Consider the following 14,223-nt stretch of genomic DNA (forward strand, 5'->3'; position numbering starts at 1 on the left):
TTTTTTTTTTTTTTTTCTTTTTGCTGTCCAAATCCAAATTTTACAGACTGGGCCATCTGTCAATTCCCTCCTACGTTGTTCTGTTCATATTAAATTGCAATGAAGGCCAGACTGAAGAAGGAATTAGGTCAGACAGGAGGTTTTGTCTCTGTTTTTGGGGAGATATTTGTTGCCCAAGAGGCATCATGGTTTGGTTTGCTCAGCACAAGCCTGGATGCAAGGGATGCCTGAGCTGTACTCTGAGACTTGGCAACTGGGCCTTTTAGCACATTGTGGCCTCTTGGCCCCCAACTCCCCAGCAGCTGGACAGAAACTGTTGATCCAGCTGATTCAGCAGCAGATCCTGAAAAAATCCTTTAATGGTCTCGGGTGGGAGGGTGACTCCACTGCAGACCTGCCCTTGGGCTCACTCCCAGCACACCACAGCCACTCAGAGAGAACCCTTTCTGTTGGACCTCTCTGCTGGCTGGGGGCTGCCAAGAGGTGTTTGGGGGTCCCTGGCCATGGGTGCAGTGCCATATGCTGCAAGGCAGGAATAGGCGGGAGTTCCAAGGCAGGAACATCCTGCACGTGGCAGCATGTGCTCCAGTGCCAGCCTGGCTTTGTGTGGGGTGCTGGGGATGCTGGGAAAGACATGAGAGGGGCATGAAGGATGGAGAGCAAAGCCAGGGAGGCTCTCCAGGGAGGGAGAGGCCAGCAGTGTGTGCTGGTACCTTGTCTGAGCTGTTCTGCACTGATAATGCTGTTTCAGATGTAGGTTATTCAGAGGAGCTCCAGGTGTGATTCCCATAATGGTACAGGTCACCTGTACAACCAAAAAATTCCTCTTGCATCACTGTTTTGCACACTGTGTGGGGTCCAAGCCCTCCTTAGGAGGAATTTGGTGCTCAGGTTGTTTGGCATCTGGCATGTCTCGTGCTGCCATTCGCACTGCATCCTAAAGCCTTTGGGTTCTGCCTGGGCACATGAGGAGCAGCAGCAGTCAGTGTGGTTGGTTGAACCTGCTTTGGCAAGAATGGGATACTGGTAGCTGTAGCCTCTTCAAGCAGAGACAGGATCTTGTCCTTTGGGGAAGTGGCTTCTGTTGTGCTTCCTTGTTCCTGTTCCATTTCATGTAAGAGAGGCTTTCTAATAAAATATGAAGGTTCTTCCAGCCATTGGTGTGAATTTGCTCCTGTTCAACAGCTGAAGAGACCATGCCTGTCCTAATGCTCAGGACTAGAAACCAAAAGCTGTGCTGTCCCATGTTTCCAGTGGAGAATGAGGTCTTGGAGGTATTAAAAGGGCTTAGGCTCATCATGCTGAGCAGCCATTCAGTTCCTGCAACCTGTGCAGCTGCCATGGTGCTTCCACTAACCAGTGGGCTACACGTACCCAGCTGTGCCATGACACCCTGTTTTGGGGAGCAGCACCTGCTCTGGCAAGGTGTGTGCGAGCTCTCCTGCATGAGTCTGCTTGTCCCTGCTTGTGAGGGAGGCAAGGATCAATTGGAAGGTTATTGGGACATGTTGAGCCAGTGATGGGAACCTCTGCAGCCTTTGTGTGAAGTCTGGGGGCTTTTCATTAGCAGAGTCAGTAGGGCCAAAGGGAGAGGGAAGGGCTTACGGCATTGGGTTGCAGCTCCATCAGGCTGGAGAGAAACTGCAGCACTGGGTAGTAAATAAAGATGCTCTTTGCTTTGCTGGTATCTCATTACACAGCTACTGGGAGGAGCAGGGAGATGCCAAGGTGACAGCAGAGGGAAGGGCTGGTGGCTGGTAACCTGGGCAAAGGTGGACTTAGCTGCATTTCTCACCTCTGTGTTAGCCATGCTCTGGCTGACAGCACTGGGGCTCTCTCTGTTCCTGCTGCTGTGTCACTCCTGGCCAGAGTTACAAGATGTGTGGGCACCTGGAAAGAGCTTTCAGTGGAGGCAGGAAGGCTGCCAGGGGCTTGCAATGTGGCTTGTGCAGGAGCAGGTATTTTCTGAGGAGCACAAGTGTTTTTCCACAGAAGGTATCAGGTCTCCCCAGCGTCAAATATCACCCACTGGCAAAATCTCGCTCTCCCCTTGCTTCAGAGCATCTCACCCTTTTCTTTAGAATGAATGTGGAGGAAAGATGGTGTTTGTCACCTGTGCCACCAATCAGCCCCTTCGTGTCAGGGCTGGTTCTGGCTTGAGGAGGCCAGCAGGCAGTCTTCTCATTAGCCACAGTGCCCACAGCCAGCATGAGCCTAACTGGGGACATGGGATCATGTGGGTGTCCTGAAGTCCCATCGGAGAGCCTTTGACGGCAGCACAGGCTGGTGACAAATCCATCGCCCTGGCAGTGGGCACTTGGACTACCTGAGACCTGGGGACACCAGCAGTTGGGATCTGCATGTAAAAAAAAAGGCTGAAAAAGGGACAGGAGCAAGGTGGTTGGTCTGTTGTCAGCTGGAGATCCGGCTCCTGATGCTGCAGCATGAGAGACATGACTCCAGCAGTGAAAGCGATGCTGTGTTTATTTTGGGGAGGCCCAGTAAACACCTGTGAGCCACTTGATTAAAAAATGGAGATGAAAAGAGGCTGGTGGTAAAACACTGCAGCTTGGCAGCATGGTGTCAGAGCCTGGTGCCATCCCTCTGCTCCTACTGTAATACAGAACTAAGCCCCTGCAGTGTACTGAAGGGACCATTGCTATTGGAAAAGCTGGTCCTGGTCCCGTTACTTGCTGATTTGAGACCTGTTTGTTCCCAGGGCTGCTGCCTCTTTTTCAGAGCTTTGAAGTGCTTTGGCCAGTCTGCCTGATCTCTGCCAGCAAAGGCTGAGCAATACTATGGCCATCAAAACTCAAGCATAGGGAACGTCCCTCACAGCCCACCCAGACCTTGAAAGCTCTGTTTTGGCTTTTCCTGCTGCTGATCCCTGTCCTCCCGCTGCTCAGCCGAGCTCATGACTTGTAAGCATGATGCATTTCTAGCAGTGACAATTTGAGCTACGTGCTACTAAAAATTCGGGAGCAAGGGTGTCTTTATTGCTGGCAGGACCGTAGTGGGGCCTCGGGGGAGCTGGGCTAATTTCCTGGCTGCGCTGCAGACTTCCCCTGTGACCTTGGGCGAGTCATTTAATCTATCCTGGGCTTCAGCTCCATCTCCGAGCATCCCGGGGGGGTGAGGTAATATTCATTAACTGATATTATTCTCGAGTTGCTCAGATGCTATGGTGATGAAAGCTGGATGTGAAACCTAGTGTCTTGGTTGAATATTATGAGATTAGGGTTGCCACACACCGTCTGCTATTTTGATATGCTTCTCTTCATTTTGAGCTTACCTGTCTGGTCAAAATCAGCGTTATTTGGCTGTATGTGTCCTGTGACGCTCATCACCGAGGCACTATAATGCCTTGAACCATTCATGGGTTTTGCCCCATCCAGTGGGACAGTAGCACCCTTGCTTACACCTGCAGAAGCTGACACAGAGGTAAAGCTGTTCGCTGGAGCCCAATCTTTGGGCTAGTTAGCAAATATCCAGGGATTTTCTGTTCTAAGGATCTTCTGACACTGCCTTGCCCCTCCCTGGTGATGCCTCAGGTGCGTTCCCCACGGGACCGCATTATTCCTGAGGGATGTCATCTCAGTCCCAACTCTTGTCAGCAGACAGCTTGTGCAATCAGCCTCCTGATTGCTTGAGCCTTGTCTCTCCCACATGCCCGGGACAAGAGCTGTTCTTCCCAGCTTTCCTCAAAAGCAGCTCTAGGACAGGTTGAAGCTTCACTTGATTTCACTTTGCACAGCCATATTTGCAGACAGGGCATGAAAACCTGTTGTCAGAAGAGGAAAAACAAATGCCTACTGATAATAATTTTTAATTAATTCCCTTTTAAATGGGGGGAAAAATAAATAAAAAAATCACACCGTTGAAAGAGCAGGGAAAATAAAAGCCTTTTAGAGGTAGGCTGAAGTGGGATTTTCCAATGGAAAAACCGCTTCAATGCAAACCTTGTCCGCCCAGAGCTGCTGCCCGGCGGGCCGAGCGCAGGGAGCTGGCCTCACCCCAGCGGCTGTCGCAGCGCTGCCGGTCCTTCCCTGCAGCAGCGGCATCCCGACATGTCTGGGCATCCACTCCCCGGCGTGCTGTGGGCGGGGGGCACGGGCCGGGGGAGGTGGCAGAGGGGGTCCGTCCGGCGGTGCTAACGCTGTCCCTCTGTCCCCAGGTGCAGAGGATGTGCGCGGCGAGGCGGATGCTGCTGCTGCTCCTGGCTTTCCTGGCCTACGCGCTGGACTCGGCCGCCGCCTACGGCACAGCGGAGACCCTCTGCGGCGGGGAGCTGGTGGACACGCTGCAGTTCGTCTGCGGGGACAGGGGCTTCTACTTCAGTAAGTGCTGGGCGGCTGCCTGCAGCGGGCAGGATGCTGCCCCCACACCTCGCCTCAGCAGAGCCGGCCAGGAGGGAAAGGAGGGGCTTCCCAGCCCGGTGCTTTTCTTGATTTCCTTGTATATGGCAGTAGGCCAGGAGAGGAGCAAGAAAATGGACATGCTCAGGGTGACATGCATCCACTTGGCGCTGTTTTTGGGCACTGTCTGGTACCATGGGTCCCACACGTGATGCTCGGGAAAGTTGAATGTATCTGGGGAACCGCTTGTGGCTGGTTCACTAGTGATAAGGGCAAGTCATTGCAGTGATGAGGGTGTCTGCAGCCAGTGCTCTGCTGAGCCTGGGTCCTGGTTTATTTTGAAATTTTGCTGCCTGAGCGTTGCATCCTGACAGCAGGCAGGAAGCTGAGCACTCTCCCCTCCTGGCTAGGCTTTGCTTGGTTATAGCAGCACCCAAAACTTTGTGATGTAGCTCCCAGCTCCCACTGGTGAACTTGTTTCTGAAGAGTGATGTCTTACCTCTTTGCAGTGCAGCTAATGCAGAACAATGCAGCACTGCTGTTGTGTGCAGCGTGCAGATGGCTTCAGACCAGCTGACTGCAGCGGGCTTTCCACCAGGATGCTTTGGGTCTTTGGACCATTTGCAGTACAGTGGATTAGCTGGTAAACAGGGAGGATGAGGAGTAGAGCAGTGATAATAGATGCTCAGTAATCTATGGACAAAGTTGCCTTAAGTGTGATACCTTGTTTTGGTCCCCTGCTCTTCTTGGGAGTGGGAAGACACTGTGTCTTGTTCCCCACTGAGGACTGAGCCACAGGGTGACTGACTACAGGAAAGATGCATAGCCAAATGGGGGGAAGAGGATGGAGATACCAGCTGCACATGGTGCATTTGGCAGTCTTGCCTCTTCCTTGGAAAAAGGAATTAAAAAGTCACTTTCAAGTAAACAGGGTGTTTTTTTTGAGGAGTGGAGTTGAGAGTCAGCCTCCTTCTTGTTCCAGTCTGCCTGTGCAGGGAACAGCAGGGTGCTGCAAAGTTAGGAAACGACTTTAGATGTCCTTTTCCAACCTGGATGTCCCTTCCCAACGTGGGTGTTTTACCAGACTTGTCTCCTGCTGCCTGCTGATACTGGGTAGAGAGAGGCACAGGGATAGCACACCCAGCCACAGCAGGGCTGAGGCTGGGAAAGGCTCCAGGTTCAGTTTTGGGCAGGTGGTTGGGCTGCAGGTGACATTGCAGTTCTCTCAAGGCAATCCCCCTGCCCATCCCGGCTGAACAGCGGGATCTCCTCATGGCGCTCTGGGCAGGCTTTTGGGGTGCTCTGGGTGCACTTCCTTGCTGTGATGGAGCCAAGCAGTGAGGGTTTGTGTGTCAGCTGCCCTTCCTCTTTTCATCTCCCCCTTCCCTTACCAGCATGGCAAAGAGGCAAGTGCTTCTCCCGCTCTCACAGCTCTTCCTCTCCCTCTATATGTGGAGGAGCATCTGTCCCCCTCCTTGCTTTCTCTTCCCTCCTCCCTCTCTCTGGGGATGAAAGGGAATGGGGCTTTTGTTTTAAGGTCAAACTGACCTCCTTTCACCTCAAATAACCCAGCTGCCCAGGCCAAAATAAAAACACTTTTGAAGGCAGACAAGTCTCTTGGTGCCAAGTGGCCAGTCGGGTGTTTGCAAGGGGGTTCTTTATTTCTTTTTGTCCTCTCCTGTCCCCCTTCACCTCTTGACCTTTTTGCATATTTCTGGTGAGCCCAGGTAATGGGGATGAAGCACAGTCCAATATTTTAACCCTGTCAGGATCTGACCAGCCTGTGCCATGCAGGGATGAAGATGTTTGGGCAATGCCTCTACTTGATTAAGGTTTTGGACATCCTCATTTCACTTAATTTTTCCCTCTCTACCTCCATCAGTTGACCTCATAAATTATGATTTCTGACCATGTTCATGTTCACTCCAAAACCCACATGGCTACTCTGTTGTCACCATGTAGATGCAATAGGACACAGTTATGTTGCACCATCATGAATTTACATCTTAAAACTGAGCCTGGGTTTGTATTCAGCACCTCACAGCATGGGAAGTGTGACATGATGAGCAGCCTGTGCTAAAGCAGCTGTTCATATGGGAAATAAATGACTTGGAGAGCCTGTTCTGTGCGTACCTGCGGGCCTGCTTGCTGGACAAGGGCTTTGAAGCAACTAACTGGTAATATTGGAAAAAAACTGTATGAAAATCTGTTTTGTTGGGGATATTTTTGTTTTGTGTTTTTTGTGGTTTTTTTTTCTGAAGCAAGTACTTAAGAAGTTGTGATGCTTTGCATTCTTGCAAGAGAGCACCTTGCTAGAGAAGCTGTCTGTGAAATACATCAATCTTTGCATCAGTGCAAGGGGGATACATATATGGATGGTGTCCTGGGAAGCACCACGGCTGGCAGGTGCTTGGGGCTGAGAATGTTAAAGCTGTCTTCAGGAGCTGGGGCTGCAGAAGAGTTGCACTGAGGTTATCTAGCCATGGGACACGGTGGACATGGTGATGCCAGCTCTGTATCTATCCCAGGCATGCATGGGCAGGTTACAGCTGAATCTGAGCACCCTTTGCTCTGCACTGGTGATGCTTCCTCTCTGTGACTTTCAAGGCTTTTGGCTTGGCCGGCAGCTGCTGTCAAGGTGGTGGCTTCCTGCCACGGCACTTTGGCAGGGTTGGTACCCCTGCTCCCCAGCGCCCACCCAGGGACTGCGGCACAGCCCATGGGGGGATGCTGAGTCCTGCCTGGAGTGAAAAGCAGGGCAGGCCGAGAGGAAGCCTCAGCCCTGAAGTTGCTGTCATGCAGCGCTGGCAGGGAGGGAGAAGGGGCTGCAGGGGGAGAGGCGGCCGACTTCTCTGTAAACAACAGCTCCTGTTTCCTCCTTTCCAACAGCTGATAAGAATTTAGCTCTTTGCAGCCGCTTGTGCTGACGGGGCACATTCTTGCGCACCCGCCGCTCCTCCGAATAATACTAGGAAAAAGCAGGGGGGAAAGTGCGGTGCCGGGGTGGGGGAGGGCCAGGCCGGGGGCACTGGGACGGGGCCCGGTGCCGCACAAAGGCCCCCTTGTTGCTCCCAACATTCCTGCGACAGGGGCACGGGGACTGTTTACACCCAAAGTCCCCTTCCACTCGGCTGACCGCCTGATCGACCGGAGGAGAGGGGACCCAGCCAGGGTGGCACCAGCACCGTGCACCCCTCCCCGCAGCATCTGTTGGGCCCCGGTGAGAGTGGGGAGCCAGGAGCAGTGGGGTGTTTAGGCTAGGGAAGGCACCTTCCTGTTCCCCGTTCCTGCACAGAGGCATAGCTGAGCTGCAGGTACGTGGCCTCTGGGTTCTCCCAGAAATGGGTTTGGCTTTGTGCCACTTCTTGGATGCCCTGTCAGGAGAGCCCATACCTAGGCAGGAATAACCCGAGACAGCTGGAGGGCTTCACATCACTGGGCTTTGCATCACTGGACTTTGCATCTCGGAACTCATGCCCTCGGCAGTGCTGTAGAATGTTTTGGTGAAGCACAGTTTTGGGGAAAAGGGAGCCTAGCAATTCATTGAAGGCCGAGAGGAAGCGCATTTCCTCAGGAGGAAGCGGTCGTTGCTGTGATGGGAAGTGGCTCGCGTGCCCCAGCGATGCTGCAGCCTGCTGCCCACACAGATCTGCCCTGTGGGCAAGGGACAGAGTGGCAAAACCCTCCCTGGGTTTGGCACTGGCGGTACAGTGAGATGCCACCCATGGGCAAAACCCAGGAAATTCAACCTTTAGTCCCTGTGTAAATTGTGTTACAGAACAAACGCTGTTCCCAATCCAGGTCAGCAGCAATATTGCTGTTAGCCAGGAATGTCCTGTTGTCTCCAGGTACTTTCTGAGACTAAATCCCTATTTGTTATGTTTGCTTATTTTTTTCCTAAAGTAACTCTTTCCTGGAGCATTGTGGTGGTGTTTGGCGAGGTCCGTATGGACAATTATGTAATGGGAAACGTGCCCTATCGGAGAGTCACGGTGGAGCTGGCAGTGGTGCCAGTGAGGGGAACAGCTTGCAGCAGCTTTGTGCAGGAGGGAAAGGGCAGCACACTGAGGCTGGGGGCCACGTGTGTGCCTGACGGCCAGGCAGGGGCAGCAATCAGGGAGGAAGAGGCTGTGTCACTGTGGTGGTCCCTGCTGGGAGTTCACCCTGGTGGTGCCACACTTGGGCATGTGCAAACACACACTAACATGATCTTCCTGTGCATACCCATGCCAGAAATAGCCCTTGAAAGCAAAGTGGTGAATACAGTCCCACTTTCCTCATTGTTTTTCTCCTCCTCTCTTCTTTCCATACAAACACATAACTGCAAGTGGGAAACTTCTGTTTTTGAGAGGAGATATATAACCTTTGAAAGCCTCAACTTCTCCTCAAACCATGTGTGTCATCACTTGTGCAACCTTCTGTTCAGCGGGAGTGTGAATGTAGCCCTTAGGGGATGTGCTAGCGAGAGGGGGTGACTTGAATTTTTTCTCTTTCCCTTCTAAACTCTCCTTCTGCCCATATCAGGATGCCTTTGTGGAGCAGCTTAATGCTTCAGCAGCCTGCCATGGATTGAGTTGAGCACTGGGATTGATAGGAGTTGGGCAGGGGCCATGTGCAGTGCAGGGTGTTGGTGGAGTCCTCTCCCACGGATCTCCCTGGGCATTGTATGCACAGGGAAGAATACATGCAGCTGGCCCTAAACTGGCTCCTGTCCCTGTCTCCTTTGGCCATCACCACCCAGGTTGCCTACTCTGGCATCACTTGAGCTATGGACATGCAACACATCTGCCCTGCCTTTCAGGGGAGGGCCCAATTCAGTGTGTTTATTGACCGCGAGAGAGAAAATTAAACTCCTGACAGGGGCTCCCTTTGGTGAACCTTTGCCAAGGGGGAACCACCCTTCTAATCTCCTTGTGGGGCATGATTAAAGATCATGCCTGAAATTCTAGAGGAAAAGTGGGTGGTGGCACAAGGGGGACAAATGTGGAAAACAAAGCATTTGGAATTACTCCCGAAGGCAGGTCTCATGGTACGGGTCAGCTGCCCCATCATCCAGCACACTGATGCTGTGTTTGTGTGTGTGACCTCAGAGCAGGGTGGAAATGCACCAGCATGGACCAGAGGGCTCCTGGCCTGTAGGAACATGACTGATTTTAGCAGAGAGCAGGTGCCCTCCTGGCAGGGCTATTACAGAGGCAGCAGCGAGGCATTTCCATGGTGTTTTGCGTGTCAGCATGTGGTGCTCTGTTGTGCATGGAGGACTGTGTTGAATATGCATGTCTGCGTTGCACGTGTCACATGCATTGAATGCACAGGACTGCATCCCACCTGCACATCTGTATTGCACATCTGGGGCTGCTTTTTGCAGGTGGGGTTGCACTGTATGCATAGAGAACTGTGCTTTGCACTTTGTCCTGAGGCACTTTGGGTGAGCATCCAGGGTGGGATACCCTTCAGGGAAAGTGGTCAGCTCCATGTAAGCCAGCCTTAAGTCTTCACCAAGGCCTGACTTGAGTGCCTGCTTCATCAGGAGTGCAAGGGGTGAGGATCATGGGTCATACACATGGCCAGTGTGGACAGCCATGTGTGTTTCTGCAGGCCAGCTGGGAGGTGAGGACTCAGCGTGCCATAGTGAGCAGTGTCAGGCACTACACTTATACCACTCTCTCAGTTTTCTCTATGCCCTAAATCTCCTGGCTGGGATATGGTACCGGATCCTGTTTGCAAGCCCCACTGTTGCTGGCCTCTGTTTCCCTCCCTTGGAACACCTTGTGCTGGGAAGAGGTGCTCGTGGCAGCATGCAGAAGCCTGGCTACAAATCCCATAACAGTACAATGTGCTACATGCAAAAGTGTGGAGAAAATCCTTTTGTTTTGGGCCAGTTTACATTCTGGAGGGCACAATTCCCAAGCCAATTTGCTTTCTTTACCTGTCTCTTTTATTTCAAGACTGAGAGGAAATATGGTAAATCTGGTGTACGCTTTCCCTCTGGAGCGCTTTGGCCATCATTAAGCAGTGATATGAAATGCACTTGGTCATTGCTGCACCAGACATGGGCTTTTGCATCTTTCTGCAGGCAGAAATGGGAGAGGAACCCTTATTAAAAGATTAAGTTTAATAGCTATTCTTGGCGGGTGTGGGAGCCTGTATTCCTTCTGCAGCTGTCTCAGAGCTGTCCCATCTGGTAAAATTTAGCCGCCTTGGTTCGCTTCACCTGCCTGAGTGTTGATTCGGCAGAGGGAGGTTGGCAGCCACAACGCTGTGCTGCTTCTTTCTAATAAAATTCCCCTGCCAGTATCAACATCGGAGACGGTCGCAGTAATCGGCGCAGCGCTGGCGGTCAAGCTGGGCTTGAGCTTCCTTGCCTCAGCTGCGCTCGAGAAGGCCACCTGTGCCAGAGATACAGGAGGAAGATAAACCCTTGTCATTTAAAGTGCCTCTAAACTGCTGCTGGAGGCACGTGTTGGCATCAATAGCATTTGTCTGGGAAAGTCTTAACGTGAGACTTGGCTGGTTTGTGGGCGTGTGCCAGCTGGTCTGGGAGAAGCGCTGCTGTTTTTGAAGGATCTGGAGCCCAGCAGTCTCTGGTGGTTGGTGGTGGAGGGATGCCTACAAGGAGTTGGGGAGAGGGTCCAGCCCAGGTTGGTGGCTAATGCCAGGGTCTCTGCTGTTGCAGGTAGACCGGTGGGACGAAATAACCGGCGGATCAACCGGGGGATCGTGGAGGAGTGCTGCTTCCGGAGCTGCGACCTGGCTCTGCTGGAAACGTACTGCGCCAAATCCGTCAAGTCGGAACGTGACGTCTCTGCCACCTCCCTGGTGGGCGTGCCAGCACTCAACAAGGTGAGGAGGCTGCGCAGGGATGGTGGCCCTCCTCTGAAATAAACAGGGGGAGGAAAGATGGGAAGGCTGTGGGTGGAGAAAACAAACCCCAGCTGCAAGGTCTGATGTTTCTGCAGAGCTATTGAGAGACAGCCACCACCGGGAAGTTGTGCCAAAGGGCCTGCCAAACGACAGCTCTTGTAAGGTGGGGAACCAGAGGTGGCCTGGGTCACAGAGTAATAGCATGGTTTGGGTTGGAAGTGACCTTTAAATGTCATCTAGTGCAACTGCCCTGCAATAGGCGTCAACTGGATCAGGTTGCTCAGAGCCCTGTCCAACCTTTCTGTGACTGTTTCCAGGGATGAGGCAATATTTCCATGGGAGGGATGGATGTCCAAGAAGGGAATCCCTCGCTGGGGAGCGGGCAGGCTTGAGTGGAGGCTAATATTGCTATCCCTCTCCTTGCAGGAGAACTTCCAGAAGCCCTCGCACGGCAAGTACTCCAAGTACGACGTGTGGCAGAAGAAGAGCTCCCAGCGGCGGCAGCGGGACGCGCCCAACATCCTGCGGGCTCGCCAGTACCGGTGGCAGGCGGAGGGGCTGCAAGCAGCCGAGGAAGCCAAGGCGCTGCACCGTCCCCTCATCTCCCTGCCCAGCCAGAGGCCCCCAGCGGCGCGAGCCTCCCCAGAAACGGCTGGCCCCCAGAAATGAACCCTGACCAGCTGTCTCGATTTTTGATCTCCTGGGGGAGGGCGGGAGGACTGGCGATTCCCGACCCCCAAGCCCCTCCGTCCCCGGGGCCGCTGAGCCGAGGAGCGGGGCGGCGGGGCACCCTCACGCCGCTCCGGCCCCAACCAAACAACTGACACAGCAAGGAGGGGATGGCGGCGGCGGTGGCGAGTAGCACCGCTCCCATGGCATCTTCCTTTTGGGGTGGGGGGGAGGGTTGTTTCGTTTCCCACACCTGTTTTGTTCCCCCACACCCCCAGTATTTCCAAACCTGTACTTGCAAAGGGACAGTTTGGCACTTGAACTTTTTGCTGCCGGGTGCTGCGTGACATCCCCAGTGCCAACGCCAGAAGACAAAAGAAAGAGCAAGAGGAAAAAAAGGATATGAAGTTAAATTCTTTTTTTAATCTTTTTTTTCTCGAGAAGCGTCCATTCCGTGTCTTTCTTGACAATAAAGTGAAAAAAAAAAACAAACAACAGAACGGGGAGAAACATTGAGGGATAAAATTTTTTTGCCTCATTCCCACCCCACTTTTTTTCTTCTTCTTTTTTTTTTTTTTTTTCTTATGGTTTTTCTTATTTTTATAACTTTCTTTTGCACCTTTAAAAGAAAAACGTACCTGAGAAGAAGTTCGGAGGAGCCCCCATCTGCGTTTTTGTGTGTGTGCTTCATTACAAGATTCCAAATCGACTTGCACCTTTTTTGAAATCACCGATGACGGGAGAAAGAGAGGAAGAGGAGAGAGAAAGCAAGAAAGAGAGAAGGAAAAGGAAAGGGGAAAGAAGAAAAAAAGAAAAAAAAGTGAGCTGATGCTCACTTTAAATGGAGGAGGCGTCTGCATTGCACATTTGCCACGGATTTAGTTGATTTATATATATAATATATTATATAACTTTTTTGGCAAAAAAGCACTATTTTTATGGGACATTTTGTGTAGTATCTGAAGAGGGATTGTAATGTTTAAAATGTGTTATGGTGCTAAAGTAAGTTGGAAGGGAAAAAACCCAGGAATAGCAAGGGAGGGTGGGGAGGGAAGGACAAGATAGCGAATACTGAACTTGAAATTTTAGCTTTTCGTTTTAGGAAAAGTGTGATAAATGTGTTTCTTTTCTCTTCTGAAATATAGCTTGGTCATGACCATATGAGCTAGTTGGCTGTTACTCATGTACACAGATGCACGCACACACAGAATACATCGACACGCATCCTTTTTTTTGTTAAAAACAAAAACAACACAACCACCGCAACTTAGACTAAAAGGGAACTGTTCTGGAGACAAACTATTTTGAATGGTGAAGGTGTTGCCAGTTAGAACTCAACGCCCTGCTTTTGCACGGACCCCCTGGTTTTGGAGACTCCCTGGACTCCCTGCAGCTTGGTTTCCCGAGCCATGGGGAATCTTGCTCTTCCCTGTCCTTGCTCGGGTGCCGATGGTCCGGCCAGCAGGCGGGCAGGCAGCCCTCACCCCAAGCCCCTGCAGAGGCAGCAGTTCCATGCCCTGCCATCTCCTTTTCCTTCTCTTGCCCTTTGCGTCCTTCTCGCCGGACCTCGCGTCCCTGCCCCGCGCCCCCTGCCCCCCGCCCCTCGCTGCCCTCCCGGGGGCCCGCCGGAGGAGGGGCTGCACCTGCCCCGGGCTGGGGCTGCTGCACGGGATGGGGGGAAAGGCGAGCCTCTGGCTCGAGGCTCGGGACTCGGTGAGCAGATGGGTATGAGAGGTGGGCAGAGGGCTGTAAAATAGGTTGGGTTTAAAATAATATATATTATCTGTCTAGGAACCGTAAAAGGGGGGGAATCAATTACATCTCCCTAATATACTCTCACTTGCTAATAAAATGGGGACACTCTGTTAACCAGTTCTGTACTTGCTTTGTCTTATATATCCATACATTTAAAACATAAAAAAAAAAAGACTACTTGAATTGTATTCTATTTCGTGGTTTGGAGGGGAGGGCTAGGGGGAGTATTGAGAGGGGGAGGATTTAATGTATAATCCTTTTGTTTGTTATTACCTTGCAATGTTGAGCCATGAAGCCTTTGTTTAAAAAAATGGCACTGCAATACACGACAAAGAAAATCCTTTATTTATTTTATTAAATATATATGGAAAAGAATGAAAATCAGTCCAAATTAGGGAGGGGGAAGGGAAGTGGGTGGGGTGGGAAGGCAGAATAAAAACAGAAATTGCAAATAATTGACTTTTTTTTTTTTTCCTTTTCATGTGTCTTTTTTTAAAGAAAACTTAGTTTTTATTTTTTAAAAAGAGAAGTAAAAGCTTTCCTGGATGCTTTGTACCAAAAAAGAAAAAATAAAAAAAAA

General features: G+C 51.6%; 1 protein-coding gene across 1 annotated transcript in view; it reads left to right on the forward strand.

Annotated features, from left to right (window-relative positions):
* IGF2 (insulin like growth factor 2) overlaps positions 1–13,815 on the forward strand; it is an 18,063-nt gene extending 4,248 nt beyond the window's left edge. Inside the window, exons 2-4 of the mRNA XM_015632082.3 lie at positions 4,175–4,337; positions 11,032–11,198; positions 11,646–13,815. Coding sequence (XP_015487568.1) covers positions 4,175–4,337; positions 11,032–11,198; positions 11,646–11,888 — 573 coding nt within the window. The 3' untranslated portion in view covers positions 11,889–13,815. The remainder of the gene's footprint in view (positions 1–4,174; positions 4,338–11,031; positions 11,199–11,645) is intronic.
* Positions 13,816–14,223: the final 408 nt, after the last annotated feature.

This window comes from Parus major, chromosome 5, assembly GCF_001522545.3.
Source record: "Parus major isolate Abel chromosome 5, Parus_major1.1, whole genome shotgun sequence".
In the NCBI taxonomy this organism is placed as follows: domain Eukaryota; kingdom Metazoa; phylum Chordata; class Aves; order Passeriformes; family Paridae; genus Parus; species Parus major.